This window comes from Ruditapes philippinarum, unplaced genomic scaffold (genome assembly GCF_026571515.1).
Source record: "Ruditapes philippinarum isolate M1 unplaced genomic scaffold, ASM2657151v2 ctg8663_1_1_1_1, whole genome shotgun sequence".
NCBI classification, from domain to species: domain Eukaryota; kingdom Metazoa; phylum Mollusca; class Bivalvia; order Venerida; family Veneridae; genus Ruditapes; species Ruditapes philippinarum.
In genome coordinates, this window is record NW_026855833.1 from 54,865 (window position 1) to 71,846 (window position 16,982).

The following is a 16,982-nucleotide window of genomic DNA, read 5'->3' on the forward strand; positions in this document are numbered from 1 at the left end:
TAGAGGAGATTTTTTATGGTTCAAAATACGTAACAATATCAAAAAAAAAAAATAAAAAAAAAATAAAGAAACGTACGGCTAGCCAAAAGTTCTAGCCGTACGTGAGTCTCGAACGACTAGCCAGGACGCACTGTACGTACTGTCTAGCCGTACGGCACTTTTCAAAATTATATGGAAGTCGAACGTTATAAAATTGTTGATTTTCATGCTTATCATTTGTTGTTTTATTTGTATGAATTATTAAATCATTTTTGTTAATTTTAAGCACATGGATCGAATAAAAAATGATCGGAGTGGAATAAATAAATAAAAAGAACATTGAATGAAAAAAAAACGGTGAAATGCAAAAATAATTATATAATTTTCAAAATAGTAGATAAATATCGAACATAAAAGCACAGTCAATCAATTAATTAGCCTTAATTAAAATCTATCCAGTGACTGACAATAGAATTTTAGTATGCCTTTCACGGAACATGCAAACTTTCCTTGATGGACAAACTTCTATACATTACCGTCGGTAATTGTCGCAATTATCATGAGCCTAACAACAATCATTTTCAGTGTTTGTTGTTGTTTTTTTTTCATATAAAAGGTGTCTAAAATTAAACTTAATGAAACAAAAAAGGATTATTATCAAAATTTTGTAAACTGTTTCAATTGGTGTAAATGCAAGCAAAGGCTATTTTTTCTCGACATCTTGCGATGACAAAGATCGATATATATAGCGATCAAGGCGATTAATCTCTAAAAAGTTAACATCCAAAGACAATTAATGCTGTTTCTTGGTTAAAATCCTCGCTTAAAGTCATAAAATAACATATGCATTTCCGACTTCCATAAAATTTTGAAAAGTGCCGTACGGCTGGCCAATACAGCGTGTCCTCGCTAGTCGTACGTGACTCACGTACGGCTAAAACTTTTGGCTAGCCGAACGGGCCCGTACGCTAGCCACTTCCATTATAAAAACCCTACTAAAACGTGTTCTTAATAGTACATATAATTAAATTTTTGAGTTTGATTCTGACTTTCAAATTTAAAGGTGTGAACATATGTTATAATTGATGTACACATTTCAAAAATATAAGCAACTCTTTTGAAAAGTAAATTGTTAACATGTCTGTCAACGTATGATGCTGCGCATCGTAATCGTAGCCTAATATTACTGTAGGCAAATCATTTTTTTTGGCTGCTCAAAAATCTAATTTGCATAATTTATTCACACAATTGCTGGTTCTTACTACTTATGTCTAATACTGCGCATTGTCCATTTTAATTGTTCCTAATTTGCACCAAATGCTCCTGTCACACTGTGTACTGACGATTTTTATTGCTCCTTGTATGCCTCTGTGCCGACAGACCTTTTGATCATTGCCCTGATTGGTTAATCACCCTTGTCAAATATTCTAATGACGAAATAGACATCTATTTTTTTACGCTTCATCAGTGAACTGAATGACCTTAGGGGGAATTAGGTTCCACACCTGTCAAATTATACTGTAGTAAATTACAGCACGTCATAAAATAGCAACACATTTTTTTCAGTTACCAATAATCATTTTAAATATTAAGTAGATTTATGATTTTTTGTTTTATTGGATTAAATTTACGGTAGTAGAAATGCGTATCTGTCGGGGAAAGGAATTTGGTAAGTAGATAACGTGGAAAAAGCTTTAGGGAACTGGATAAACCCGAGAATATGCGTAATTATAGGGGAATGGGCAACCTGTTGCTGTTGGTACCAGTTTTGACTGGGTGCCTAAATAACCTAACGGACATTTTCATACGATATTAGTCTGGCTGCCGATTTTCCTGCGCCTTTCTCATTTTTAGCGTCAATGTCGGAAAATCGCGTCCTCAGCATATTGGATTTAGTTGATATTTTACCTGAAAAAAAGATACATGACCGGCGATGTACCCTATTTGGACAGCTTGTCTAGCGAAAATTAAGTACAAAATATAGGATATATCGTCAATTTGAAGAAGTTTCTCATAGTACTAGTACCCAAATTAAATTTATGGTTTATCTTTAAAAATTAAGCAGTCATTGCTTAAATCATGTGGTGGGATCATCAGCAAGCTTGAATATCGGACAAATGATAATTAATGTCGCGGCGTCTTCAATTAATTAATTAAAGCAATTCAGTTCCATATGATGTTTTCATAAATAATATATAATGTACGCAATAAAATTAATAAGTTCTTCATCAAGATATATTTCAGTTGTACCAGCGTGTACACCTATACCGGAAGTGGGTATAACACGTCACAATCTCGGTCTCGTCTGTCTCGCGAGAATGACAGAACGCCAAAATGGCAGCGCCCATGAACTTATTTATCAAGTAAAAAATAGTATCTTAAAACACGAATTTCTCTCTTATAGGGTTGATGTCAATAGGAAAACTGTCATGGTTCCTCTTTTTAAATGATGAATATTTATATTAGACAGACATCAATCCATCCATTCCTATTCCTTTAAACTTGTTTATGTACTCATTAAGTTTTTGATTTATTTAAAATGCTCATTTCACTATTTTGCAAATTTAAAAATAATGAAACTTTCCCTTTTTCTTTTAAAATCATGTTTTTCCATTTTTCCCAAAAATTTTAAAACCAAAAACTTTTTTGATGGCCCTAAAGTTGTCAACACCTTATTTTGTTTAAATTACTATGTATGTTTACATTATATATATGTTAACATAACTATATATGTTTACATTACCATGTATGTTTGCATAACTATATATGTTTACATTACTATTTATGTTTGCATTATTATATATATATATATATATATGTATACATTACTATATATGTTTGCATTCCTATATATGTTTACATTACTATATATGTTTGCAATACTATACTGTGAAATCATCATTATTCATGGGGCACGAATTTTTGTGGTTTTCATGGGTAGGTCAATCCGCAAATTTAAGATACGATGAAATTTTATCCCAACAAATACTTCTTGCCATGTTTTTTATTCTGTATATTACAAACATGCATCGCCGATTTTTGTGTAATGAATGCCCAGAGGCAAGGGTTAAATTTATTGACAAGCGCTGTGTGATATGTACATGTGGCAAGTAAAATGCGCGGCGATTAAGTGTAAGATTACTTTGCATAAGGTTTTTTATTTTATTTTTTTACCAGAAATTGAAAATCCACGAATTTAAGAACCCACAAAATGCCCGTTTTGATAAAACCATGAAATTTCATGGCCACGAATATAAGTGAATTCGCAGTATATGTTTACATTACTATATATAAGTTTACATTACTTTATATGTTTACATTACTATATATGTTTACATTACTATATATGTTTACAATACTTTTTATGTTTACATTACTATGTATGTTTACATTACTATTTATGCTTGCATTACTTTATAGGTTTGCATTACTTTATATGCTTGCATTACTATACATGTATATGTTTACATTACTATATATGTTTGCATTACTATATATGTTTACATTACTATATATGTTTACATTACTATATATGTTTACATTACTGTTTATGTTTGCATTAGTTTATATGTTTACATTACTATCAGAGCTGCATTACTGGTACTGGTACTGGTACTGCAGTACGTACTGCAGCGATTTTGCAAGTACTGGTACTGATACTGAATTACTCTTACAAAATTTTGCTACTACTGGTACTGGTACTGCATTACTGTCTTAAAAAGTGGTACTGCTACTGCATTACCCAGTACTTTTGGTTTTGATAAAAATTAACAATAGCATCAATTTTTCTCATAAAGTAAAGCTGTAAATTACATTAACTATATTTTATTTTTGTGAAAAAGTAAGTTATCAAATCTAAAGATAATTTGCTGCAATATTCCTTCAAATGTTAACAAAGTATTCATCATAAAAAGCACCAAAGACTTTAAGTAAGAAATAAATTAAGATAAAAAGACTCAATAAGTCTTTACCCTAAAATATCCCTATTAAATTCTTTTATTACGTTGTATTTACTAGTAAAAGAGCAAAATAAACACTAATTAATTTCTTCTATTCTAAATAATCCCATTTCAGTGAAAAATGTGATATTGTTAGCACCATAAAAAGTTGTTAAACTCATTAAACTAAGTACAATGAAGGAAAATAGACTCAACTGAATAAACTAGAAATGTGCTATACAAAATGTGCTATTTTTAATCATTAATTGATGAAAATGTGCTATATTCTTGATTAATAGTACGTAGTTTTTTTATATAAATAAATTGAATGAATTTGAAGAAACTTATGATAATGGATAATTCAAGGTCATAAATGTGGCACAGTCTCAAATAAATGACTACTCTTTGATGTTGATTTAACAGTTTGTAAATTGTATGTATAATCTCATTCATTGTATTATATTGCTATTGAAATAAATGCTATATGCTATAATTATCTTGTTTTGTTCTTTAGGGATTTGGATGTTTTTTGTGTACAGGGTTATGTCCACTCTATAAAATTGAAGTGGTGGGGTTTTGTCCACTCTGTAAAATTTAGTGGTGGGGTTTTGTCCACTCTATAAAATTTAGTGGTGGGGTTTTGTCCACTCTATAAAATTTTGAGTGGTGGGGTTTTATCTGGTAGGGTTTTGTCCGTCTTCCGTGAAAGGCAACAAAAGACTGTGTTTTAATTGTATTTATACAGCTGACTGGTTACTAAACAATTAGATATGACATGAATATATGTTGAAAATACTGTTTGTAAAAAGTATGTTAAAACTATACAGTTGTAAATATATTATGTTAACTTTAAAGTAAATTATGATTTTATTTCTTTGCTGAATAATATTTCCAATTATTTGTTTGACACTGTATTTATTCAAACTAGTAATTATGCCCCCATTTTGAAAAAAAGGGGGTATATTGCTTTGCACTTGTCGGTCCGTCGGTCCGTCGGTCCGTAGACCAAATGGTTTCCGAGTGATAACTAAAGAACCCTTAGGCCTAGGAACTTCAAACTTGGTATGGTGATTGGTCATGACCAGTAGATGACCCCTATTGATTTTGGGGTCAAGGGGTCAAAGGTCAAGGTCACATTGACCTTGAAAGCAAAAACGGTTTCCGATCAATAACTAAAGAACCTTAAGGCCTAGGAACTTCAAACTTGGTATGGTGATTGGTCATGACCAGTAGATGACCCCTATTGATTTTGGGGTCAAGGGGTCAAAGGTCAAGGTCACATTGACCTTGAAAGCAATAACGGTTTCTGATCAATAACTAAAGAACCTTAAGGCCTAGGAACTTCAAACTTGAGATGGTGATTGGTCATGACCAGTAGATGACCCCTATTGATTTTGGAGTCAAGGGGTCAAAGGTCAAGGTCACATTGACCTTGAAAGCAAAAACGGTTTCCGATCAATAACTAAAGAACCTTAAGGCCTAGGAACTTCAAACTTGAGATGGTGATTGGTCATGACCAGTAGATGACCCCTATTGATTTTGGAGTCAAGGGGTCAAAGGTCAAGGTCACATTGACCTTGAAAGAAAAAACAGTTTCTGATCAATAACTAAAGAACCTTAAGGCCTAGGAACTTCAAACTTGGTATGGTGATTAGTCATGACCAGTTGATGACCCCTATTGATTTTGGGGTCAAGGGGTCAAAGGTCAAGGTCACATTGACCTTAAAAGCAAAAACGGTTTCCGATCAATAACTAAAGAACCTTAAGGCCTAGGAACTTCAAACTTGGTATGGTGATTGGTCATGATCAGTAGATGACCCCTATTGATTTTGGGGTCAAGGGGTCAAAGGTCAAGGTCACATTGACCTTGTAAGCAAAAACGGTTTCTGATCAATAACTAAAGAACCTTAAGGCCTAGGAACTTCAAACTTGGTATGGTGATTGGTCGTGATCAGTAGATGACCCCTATTGATTTTGGGGTCAAGGGGTCAAAGGTCAAGGTCACATTGACCTTGTGAGCAAAAACGGTTTCCGATCAATAACTAAAGAACCTTAAGGCCTAGGAACTTCAAACTTGGTATGGTGATTGGTCGTGATCAGTAGATGACCCCTATTGATTTTGGGGTCAAGGGGTCAAAGGTCAAGGTCACATTGACCTTGTGAGCAAAAACGGTTTCCGATCAATAACTAAAGAACCTTAAGGCCTAGGAACTTCAAACTTGGTATGGTGATTGGTCGTGACCAGTAGATGACCCCTATTGATTTTGGGGTCAAGGGGTCAAAGGTCAAGGTCACATTGACCTTGTGAGCAAAAACGGTTTCCGATCAATAACTAAAGAACCTTAAGGCCTAGGAACTTCAAACTTGGTATGGTGATTTGGTCGTGATCAGTAGATGACCCCTATTGATTTTGGGGTCAAGGGGTCAAAGGTCAAGGTCACATTGACCTTGTGAGCAAAAACGGTTTCCGATCAATAACTAAAGAACCTTAAGGCCTAGGAACTTCAAACTTGGTATGGTGATTGGTCGTGATCAGTAGATGACCCCTATTGATTTTGGGGTCAAGGGGTCAAAGGTCAAGGTCACATTGACCTTGTGAGCAAAAACGGTTTCCGATCAATAACTAAAGAACCTTAAGGCCTAGGAACTTCAAACTTGGTATGGTGATTGGTCGTGATCAGTAGATGACCCCTATTGATTTTGGGGTCAAGGGGTCAAAGGTCAAGGTCACATTGACCTTGTAAGCAAAAACGGTTTCCGATCAATAACTTAAGAACCTTAAGGCCTAGGAACTTCAAACTTGGTATGGTGATTGGTCGTGATCAGTAGATGACCCCTATTGATTTTGGGGTCAAGGGGTCAAAGGTCAAGGTCACATTGACCTTGTGAGCAAAAACGGTTTCCGATCAATAACTAAAGAACCTTAAGGCCTAGGAACTTCAAACTTGGTATGGTTATTGGTCGTGATCAGTAGATGACCCTATTGATTTTGGGTCAAGGGGTCAAAGGTTAAGGTCACATTGACCTTGTAAGCAAAAACGGTTTCCGATCAATAACTTAAGAACCTTAAGGCCTAGGAACTTCAAACTTGGTATGGTGATTGGTCGTGATCAGTAGATGACCCCTATTGATTTTGGGGTCAAGGGGTCAAAGGTCAAGGTCACATTGACCTTGTAAGCAAAAACGGTTTCCGATCAATAACTTAAGAACTTTTAGGCCTAGGAACTTCAAACTTGGTATGGTGATTGGTCATGACCAGCAGATGACCCCTAATGATTTTGGGTTCAAGGGGTCAAAGGTCAAGGTCACATTGACCTCTTAGGTAAAAACGGTTTCCGATCAATAACTAAAGAACCCTTAGGCCTAGGAACTTCAAACTTGGTATGGTGATTGGTCATGACCAGCAGATGACCTTTTGATTTTGGGGTCAAGGGGTCAAAGGTCAAGGTCACATTGACCTTGTAGGTAAAAAACGGTTTCCAATCAATTAACTAAAAACGCTTAGGCCTAGGAACTTCAAACTTTGTATGATGATTGGTTGTGACATGCAGATGACCCCTATTGAGTTTTGGGTCAAGGGGTCAAAGGTCAACGTCACATTGACCTTGTAAGTAAAAACGGTTTCTGATCAATAACTTAAGAACACTTAGGCCTAGGAACTTCAAACTTGGCATGGTGATTTGTCATGACCAGCAGATTACCCCTATTGATTTTGGGGTCAAAGGTCAAGGTCACATTGACCTTGTATGTTAAAACGGTTTCCAATCAATAACTAAAGAACCCTTAGGCCTAGGAACTTCAAACTTGGTATGGTGATTGGTCATGACCAGCAGCTGACCTATTGATTTGGGGTCAAGTGGTCAAAGGTCAAGGTCACATTGACCTTGTAGGTAAAAAACGGTTTCCTATCAATTAACTAAAAACGCTTAGGCCTAGGAACTTCAAACTTTGTATGATGATTGGTCGTGACCAGCAGATGACCCCTATTGAGTTTTGGGTCAAGGGGTCAAAGGTTAAGGTCATGACCAGTAGATACTTGATAACCCTTATTAATTGTTTGATCATTGGGTCAGAAGTCATGCATAATAACTTTATCACATGACTAATTGGCTGCTGATAGGGGGCATACATGTTTTACAAACATATCTTGTTTACTATTTATGTTTTCATTACAATATATGTTTTCATTATTATTATGCCCCCATTTCGAAGAAAAGGGGGTATATTGCTTTGCACTTGTCGGTCCGTCGGTCCGTAGACCAAATGGTTTCCGAGTGATAACTAAAGAACCCTTAGGCCTAGGAACTTCAAACTTGGTATGGTGATTGGTCATGACCAGTAGATGACCCCTATTGATTTTGGGGTCAAGGGGTCAAAGGTCAAGGTCACATTGACCTTGTAAGCAAAAACGGTTTCCGATCAATAACTAAAGATCTTTAAGGCCTAGGAACTTCAAACTTGGTATGGTGATTGGTCATGATCAGTAGATGACCCCTATTGACTTTGGGGTCAAGGGGTCAAAGGTCAAGGTCACATTGACCTTGAAAGCAAAAACGGTTTCCGATCAATAACTAAAGAACTTTAAGGCCTAGTAACTTCAAACTTGGTATGGTGATTGATCATGATCAGTAGATGACCCCTATTGATTTTGGGGTCAAGGGGTCAAAGGTCAAGGTCACATTGACCTTGAAAGCAAAAACGGTTTCCGATCAATAACTAAAGAACTTTAAGGCCTAGGAACTTCAAACTTGGTATGGTGATTGATCATGATCAGTAGATGACCCCTATTGATTTTGGGGTCAAGGGGTCAAAGGTCAAGGTCACATTGACCACTTGGGTAAAAACGGTTTCTGATCAATAACGAAAGAACCCTAAGGCATAGGAACTTCAAACTTGGTATGGTGATTGGTCATGACCAGCAGATGACCTCTATTGATTTTGGGGTTAAGGGGTCAAAGGTCAAGGTCACATTGATCTTGTAGGTAAAAACTGTTTCCGATCAATAACGAAAGAACCCTTAGGCCTAGGGATTTCAAACTTGATATGGTGATTGGTCATGATCAGTAGATGACCCCTATTGATTTTGGGGTTAAGGGGTCAAAGGTCAAGGTCACATTGATCTTGTAGGTAAAAACTGTTTCCGATCAATAACGAAAGAACCCTTAAGCCTAGGGATTTCAGACTTGATATGGTGATTGGTCATGATCAGTAGATGACCCCTATTGATTTTGGGGACAAGGGGTCAAAGGTCAAGGTCACATTGACCTCTTGGGTAAAAACGGTTTCTGATCAATAACGAAAGAACCCTAAGGCATAGGAACTTCAAACTTGGTATGGTGATTGGTCATGACCAGCAGATGACCTCTATTGATTTTGGGGTTAAGGGGTCAAAGGTCAAGGTCACATTGATCTTGTAGGTAAAAATTGTTTCCGATAAATAACTAAAGAACCCTTAGGCCTAGAAACTTCAAACTTGTATGGTGATTGGTCATGACCAGCAGATGACCCCTATTGATTTTGGGGTTAAGGGGTCAAAGGGCAAGGTCACATTGACCTTGTAGGTAAAAATGCTTTCAATAAATAACTTAAGAACCCTAAGGCCTAGGAACTTCGAACTTGGTATGGTGATAGGTCATGACCAGCAGATGACCTATTGATTTTGGGGTCAAGGGGTCAAAGGTCAAGGTCACATTGACCTTGTAGGTAAAAACGGTTTCCGATCAATTAACTAAAAAAGCTTAGGCCTAGGAACTTCAAACTTTTTATGATAATTGGTCATGACCAGCAGATGACCCCTATTGAGTTTTGGGTCAAGGGGTCAAAGGTCAAGGTCACATTGACCTTGAAGGTAAAAACGGTTTCCGATCATTTAATTAAAAACGCTTAGGCCTAGGAACTTCAAACTTTGTATGATGATTGGTCGTGACCAGCAGATGACCCCTATTGAGTTTTGGGTCAAGGGGTCAAAGGTTAAGGTCATGACCAGTAGATACTTGATAACCCTTCTTAATTGTTTGATCACTGGGTCAGAAGTCATGCATAATAATCTTATCACATGACTAATTGGCTGCTGATAGGGGGCATACATGTTTTACAAACATATCTTGTTTATGTTTGCATTACTATATATGTTTCCATTACTATATATGTTTACATTACTATATATGTTTTCATTACTATATATGTTTTCATTACTATTTATGTTTTCATTACTATATATGTTTTCATTACTATATATGTTTTCATTACTATATATGTTTTCATTACTATTTATGTTTTCATTACTATTTATGTTTTCATTACTATTTATGTTTTCATTACTATATATGTTTTCATTACTATATATGTTTTCATTACTATTTATGTTTTCATTACTATATATGTTTACATTACTATATATGTTTTCATTACTATTTATGTTTTCATTACTATTTATGTTTTCATTACTATTTATGTTTTCATTACTATATATGTTTTCATTACTATTTATGTTTTCATTACTATATATGTTTTCATTACTATATATGTTTTCATTACTATTTATGTTTTCATTACTATTTATGTTTTCATTACTATATATGTTTTCATTACTATTTATGTTTTCATTACTATTTATGTTTTCATTACTATTTATGTTTTCATTACTATATATGTTTTTCATTACTATTTATGTTTTCATTACTATTTATGTTTTCATTACTATATATGTTTACATTACTATATATGTTTTCATTACTATATATGTTTTCATTACTATATATGTTTTCATTACTATATATGTTTTCATTACTATATATGTTTTCATTACTATATATGTTTTCAATACTATATATGTTTTCATTACTATATATGTTTTCATTACTATATATGTTTTCATTACTATTTATGTTTTCATTACTATATATGTTTTCATAACTATTTATGTTTTCATTACTATATATGTTTTCATTACTATTTATGTTTTCATTACTATTTATGTTTTCATTACTATTTATGTTTTCATTACTATATATGTTTTCATTACTATTTATGTTTTCATTACTATATATGTTTTCATTACTATTTATGTTTTCATTACTATATATGTTTTCATTACTATTTATGTTTTCATTACTATATATGTTTTCATTACTATTTATGTTTTCATTACTATATATGTTTTCATGACTATATATGTTTTCATTACTATATTTGTTTTTATTACTATATATGTTTTCATTACTATTTATGTTTTCATTACTATATATGTTTTCATTACTATTTATGTTTTCATTACTATTTATGTTTTCATTACTATATATGTTTTCATTACTATATATGTTTTCATTACTATATATGTTTTCATTACTATATATGTTTTCATTACTATATATGTTTTCATTACTATATATGTTTTCATTACTATATATGTTTTCATTACTATTTATGTTTTCATTACTATATATGTTTTCATTACTATATATGTTTTCATTACTATATATGTTTTCATTACTATTTATGTTTTCATTACTATATATGTTTTCATTACTATATATGTTTGCATTACTTTATATGTTTACATGACTATATTCTGTATGTTTACATTACTATTTATGTTTTCATTACTATTTATGTTTTCATTACTATTTATGTTTTCATTACTATATATGTTTTCATTACTATTTATGTTTTCATTACTATATATGTTTTCATTACTATTTATGTTTTCATTACTATATATGTTTTCATTACTATTTATGTTTTCATTACTATTTATGTTTTCATTACTATTTATGTTTTCATTACTATATATGTTTTCATGACTATATATGTTTTCATTACTATATTTGTTTTTATTACTATATATGTTTTCATTACTATTTATGTTTTCATTACTATATATGTTTTCATTACTATTTATGTTTTCATTACTATTTTATGTTTTCATTACTATATATGTTTTCATTACTATATATGTTTTCATTACTATTTATGTTTTCATTACTATATATGTTTTCATTACTATATATGTTTTCATTCCTATATATGTTTTCATTACTATATATGTTTTCATTACTATTTATGTTTTCATTACAATATATGTTTTCATTACTATTTATGTTTTCATTACTATATATGTTTTCATTACTATATATGTTTTCATTACTATATATGTTTTCATTACTATATATGTTTTCATTACTATTTATGTTTTCATTACTATATATGTTTTCATTACTATTTATGTTTTCATTACTATAAATGTTTTCATTACTATATATGTTTGCATTACTTTATATGTTTACATGACTATATTCTGTATGTTTACATTACTATTTATGTTTATATAACTATATATATTTACAGGATGGTAGAGGTGATGCCAATGATATATGGCAGATTGTTGTTCCTGGGGCTGTGGAAGGAGCTCAGATTAAAGTTGTACAGTCCAAGTTTAAGCTCATACACTACCATGTGAAATGTGCTCTCTATGCTCATGACAAAAAGTTACCAAAATGGTGAATATTTTATTTTTCTTTATTTATGACACTCTACGGAAAATTTGGAGAGCAATTGTTTTAGCATTGTGTATGTGTGTAAATTAGTGGGTTTGTCTTGAGTACAATGTATAATCATTGCATTCCTTAAAGTGGGATTCCTGTAGATGAGTAGACATAAATATTCAAAAAATTAAACTTAAGAAAAAATATATTATATTCAAGTGAAACTTACAAAGTACAAAATTTCTGATTAAAGTTGTGTATGCTTGATCAGTCTATAAAATTACTTTAGTTGTTCATTTGAAGCTTCATACTTGTGTTTTAGATCCTAATTGTAGGTCACTTTCCAAATTTCATAACTATGCCGTGCATTATTAATGAAATTTTTCTCTTTCTGAATTCCTATATTGTCCCAGCTCTTTGAGACTATCACACTTTGAGAAAAGCTAAACGAGCTGTCCTACTGACAGTTCTTGTTATTTGCTTGTTTTATATTCTAAATATCAGTTATTGTTGTTTGCTTCAGAATGATAATAACTTATCTATATGTTATCTTTTGTTATGATATGGGCAAGTAGTTAGAATAATATAGATGCTGTGGATTATTTATATTTCTCAGGGGCTTTGAGCAGCAAGAAGTGACTTGTAACCCTGACACAAAAGACAGTAAAACATTATGGAGCGTAGAGGAGATCAGAGATCAAAGATGTAAGTGTTTTATAAAGATAACAAAGATGCAAGTGTTTAAATAGTGTGTAAAAAAGATTTAAAAGTTTAGGGAAGATGGGAGTTTACAGGAGATACATGGAACAGTTCAAAGGGAAAATGTCAATTAGGATATTTAATTAAGAGGAATAATATTTCAGAGGGATATAAGTCTATAGGAGATATCATTTTACAGGGATATATCAATTCTGAAGGATGATGAATTTAATTTAGAAGAATATCATATTAGAGGGAATATATATTTAGAGGGAAATTCATGTAGTGTGTGTGCGTGCATGTGTGCACTCGCGCATGTGTGTGTGTGTGGCCAGAGGGATGTTAATTAAAGCTGCAGGCCTCCAGATAAAGAAAATCAAATTTGAGAAAAATGTACTAAGATTTTAAGAAAAGGAAAATGATTAAAGATTCAAGTAATAATTTACATGTAGTATTTTATCACCATACTATCTTAGCTAATGCAGGAAGGGCTATTTTTGCATATTTTAACCTCTTTTTGGTAATACATATGGATTTAAAGTGCTGTTTGCAATGTGCAAATTACTTACTTTGTTCACTTGACAATATTTTACTTTTTAATACATATTCAAAATTTTCATGAAAATTGGCATGGATCTGGAAGCATGCTGCTTTAAGAGGATATTAATTAATATGGGATATAAATTCACCTAAATTTATAAGTTGTCATTATATTGCTATTCTATATTTCAGTGCCTAATGTAAGTTTTGAAGTGTACAAACCATCGTTCTTGGACATGTTTATAGAAAGTCATGCTGTTATGACACAGGTGAAGTATATTTTCCATTTGTATACATCTTAGCACCACTTGTAAACAAATGGGTAATAACTTTAAAACAAACTTATTGTCATTTTCATTCAGTTGAATTAGAAATAATGTGTGCAAAGAAACAGAAGCAAACTGAAAAGTTTTGTTTTTAGACTATAAAAATTCATTTGATCATTCTACACAAACAAGTTTGCTGTATTATTTTAGAAATTTAATAATATATTTATATTTTAGAAATAAATTTGATATAAAGTTAAACATCCTCAATTTCCTGGATTTCAACATAATATGATTGTCGAGTGCTAAGTTTTAATTTAATAATGAATTTTTCAGGGAAATGCTGGACTGAAACCTAAGGAAGGAGAGGTAACATCAAGACCATGGCAGTGGCCTATAAACTGGAAAGTAAGATCTCCTGATATGCATACATTCTGTCTATAAATTTAATATTGATACATTCTCTGAATTAGTTATAATTGTAAATTTGATATAATAGAATTTAGGAATCACTTATGCAGTTGTCCATTTACTTAAAAATTAGGAAAAATTCTGGTCAAAATTTCTACCCAGTAACATGTAAATGCAAAGAAAACAACAACCAAAAGAAGTAATTTCATAAATTTAACAAAAAATGTAATAAATGACAGCAACTTAAGTAATAATATAAATCTTTCCCTGTTGCTTAGTATACTGCATCTTATGTCAATTATTTTGTACAGTCACACTTCAATGGCTCATACCTGGCAATATGCTAAGTTCATAATTTTGCCCTGCACTGCTAGTTGCAAAGAAGGGCACCTTGAGACAGTTATCTGTAAATGTGACCTAAGTTACATTGTGTTTCATTTTGTAAGTTGTGCTGGTATAAGTTAAAGGGACTCCACTGAGGTTTAATAGCCTAAAAACATAACATTTGAATGTCTTACATAAATGAGCCTGGGCACTTTAATAAGAAATATATGCAAAGATAGTTAAAACATATACTTTGAAATAAATTGAAAATCGTATTTTTATGCTTTTCTTAGCCCGATTTGAGTGAAAAGCATTTAAACGCTTTTCATTTTGGGTCATGTATTTATAATTTGAATAATTATTCTGGAAAAACAAAGTGCGCGAATGATCTGAAATTTTGCACAAAGGTTAGTTGCATAAACCTACATCAAATTGTCCTTTTACCTGGAAAAAATATTTTCAGTCCCATCATGTCAAAAAACCTCAGTGGAGTCCCTTTAAATCTGTAATGAAAATTTAAAGTAAATTCCAGTTACAAAACTGTTCAGCACTTACTATATTTTATATTTATGATAAAATGATTGAAGTATGTTGTATTTATTTTAGGGTCAGGTTTTCTCTGGAAACGACCATAGGGTGTATCTCCTAGGCAACCCTGTGATATTTTTTGGACTGTTGGTGATAATGCCCTTATTTCTGGTCATTTACCTGGTACATTCTATGAAAGTTCAAAGGGGAGTGAAAACATCAAAAGAAGTTGCAGGTAAATGTTTATTAACGTTTGTCTTTGTTTAACTGGTAGAAGAAGTCTTTTGTGTATAATAATGATATAAATTGGTTTTAAATTACTAACATTTAGTTAAGAAGAAGAAGAAGAAAACAACTTGTGTTTAGTTTTGTTAAGTTCAGGTGTCTCTGAAACATTTTTTTTCAGCATTTGTGGGGGTTGTTCCAAGATAGACACCACCCCCGATCTCCCTTGAGTATCAATATCATTTCATCATTTACATGTTAAAACTGTTTATTGGCTGTCTGTGGCTGGATATTTTAGAAGGCTGCATTCTTTGGTGATCTCCACTCTCTTTTTGGTGTTCTCTTAATTTTATGTGTCATTCTGTACATGTGCTAGTTTACATAATTATATATGTATTAATTCTCCATATTTTTTTATTCAGAATTTAAGGAGCGTACATTTAGTGCGTGCTGGTGGGCAATGATTGGCTGGGGTTTACATTACCTTCCATTCTGGCCTATGACAAGAGTTCTCTACTTCCATCACTATTTCCCAGCACTCTTGTATAGCTGTATGCTGGCAGGTAAATCATAAAATGATTGGTCTAGTTGATTTATTGAAACAATTGTTAAAAGTTTTCATCTGATGGCAAGTAATTTTTCAATTATATTAATTTAGTTAAAATCTTCTGAAGCAAAGCACAATTGTAATAAAAATAAATAGTAAAGAATAGCACTCAGCAGGGTGCAGACATAAACTGGTTTTATTTATGTTGATTTTTAGCTTGTCTATTAAGAAAAAAAAAGTCGAGCTATATGAAATTTTTTGTCAAAATTGTTTATAGATAGTTATTGTCATTAACAGATGAGCGTGAACACTGCAAGCAGTCATCTTGTTTATTGCTATTACAAATCAACATAAGTTTTTACATGGATATTTACAGTACAAGAAAATGTTATATTCAAGTGTAGGAATACTGGTATTAAGAATACTAAAAAACATGTAACATAACATGTCTACACACGATAATATGTGGTTTGTTTATGAGTAAAAGGCAGATATTCAATGAACAATCAAGATTAATTCTTAATATTAATCTACTTTATTATGGCTCAGTGACATGTCCATAACCTATAAAGCATTTTAGTCTGGCCTTAAGTACACGCCCAAAATCTCGCGCCGGGAGAAGTAAGTCATTATGACGTATCAAGTCATATATAAAGGCGATCATTTCGGTATTCGCCCTCTTTTTCTCGACAAAGCAGTAAGCAAAAAACGTTAAAAAATAAAATCGACATGCCAGGGCGTGGTAGAGGTGCACGAGGCAGAAGGCGAACAAGGAATGCTAGCCATGGAGCAGAAGACAGCCAGCAGCAACAGCCTAAAAGACAAAGGGTCTCTTTTGATAACAACGAGGACAACGTGGATAGAGGTGAGTCGCATTCAGTTATTGATTTTGAACAAATTTTACGGGCATCTGACATCCTTCCACGTGGCGGCCACGTGGCATCAACTTCGTCTGCTTGTACATCAGATAGGTTATGCAGTGATGAGAATATCACTCGCCGCTCTACCGAAATTAGTTACGATAATGTAAATAATACAGAAT

At 32.5% G+C, this 16,982-nt stretch overlaps 1 protein-coding gene across 1 annotated transcript in view; it reads left to right on the forward strand.

Annotated features, from left to right (window-relative positions):
• LOC132744535 (protein O-mannosyl-transferase 2-like) overlaps window positions 1-16,982 on the forward strand; it is a 56,639-nt gene that overhangs the window by 29,811 nt on the left and 9,846 nt on the right. Inside the window, exons 13-18 of the mRNA XM_060733283.1 lie at window positions 12,264-12,415; window positions 13,017-13,105; window positions 13,832-13,908; window positions 14,242-14,313; window positions 15,247-15,403; window positions 15,816-15,956. Coding sequence (XP_060589266.1) covers window positions 12,264-12,415; window positions 13,017-13,105; window positions 13,832-13,908; window positions 14,242-14,313; window positions 15,247-15,403; window positions 15,816-15,956 — 688 coding nt within the window. The remainder of the gene's footprint in view (window positions 1-12,263; window positions 12,416-13,016; window positions 13,106-13,831; window positions 13,909-14,241; window positions 14,314-15,246; window positions 15,404-15,815; window positions 15,957-16,982) is intronic.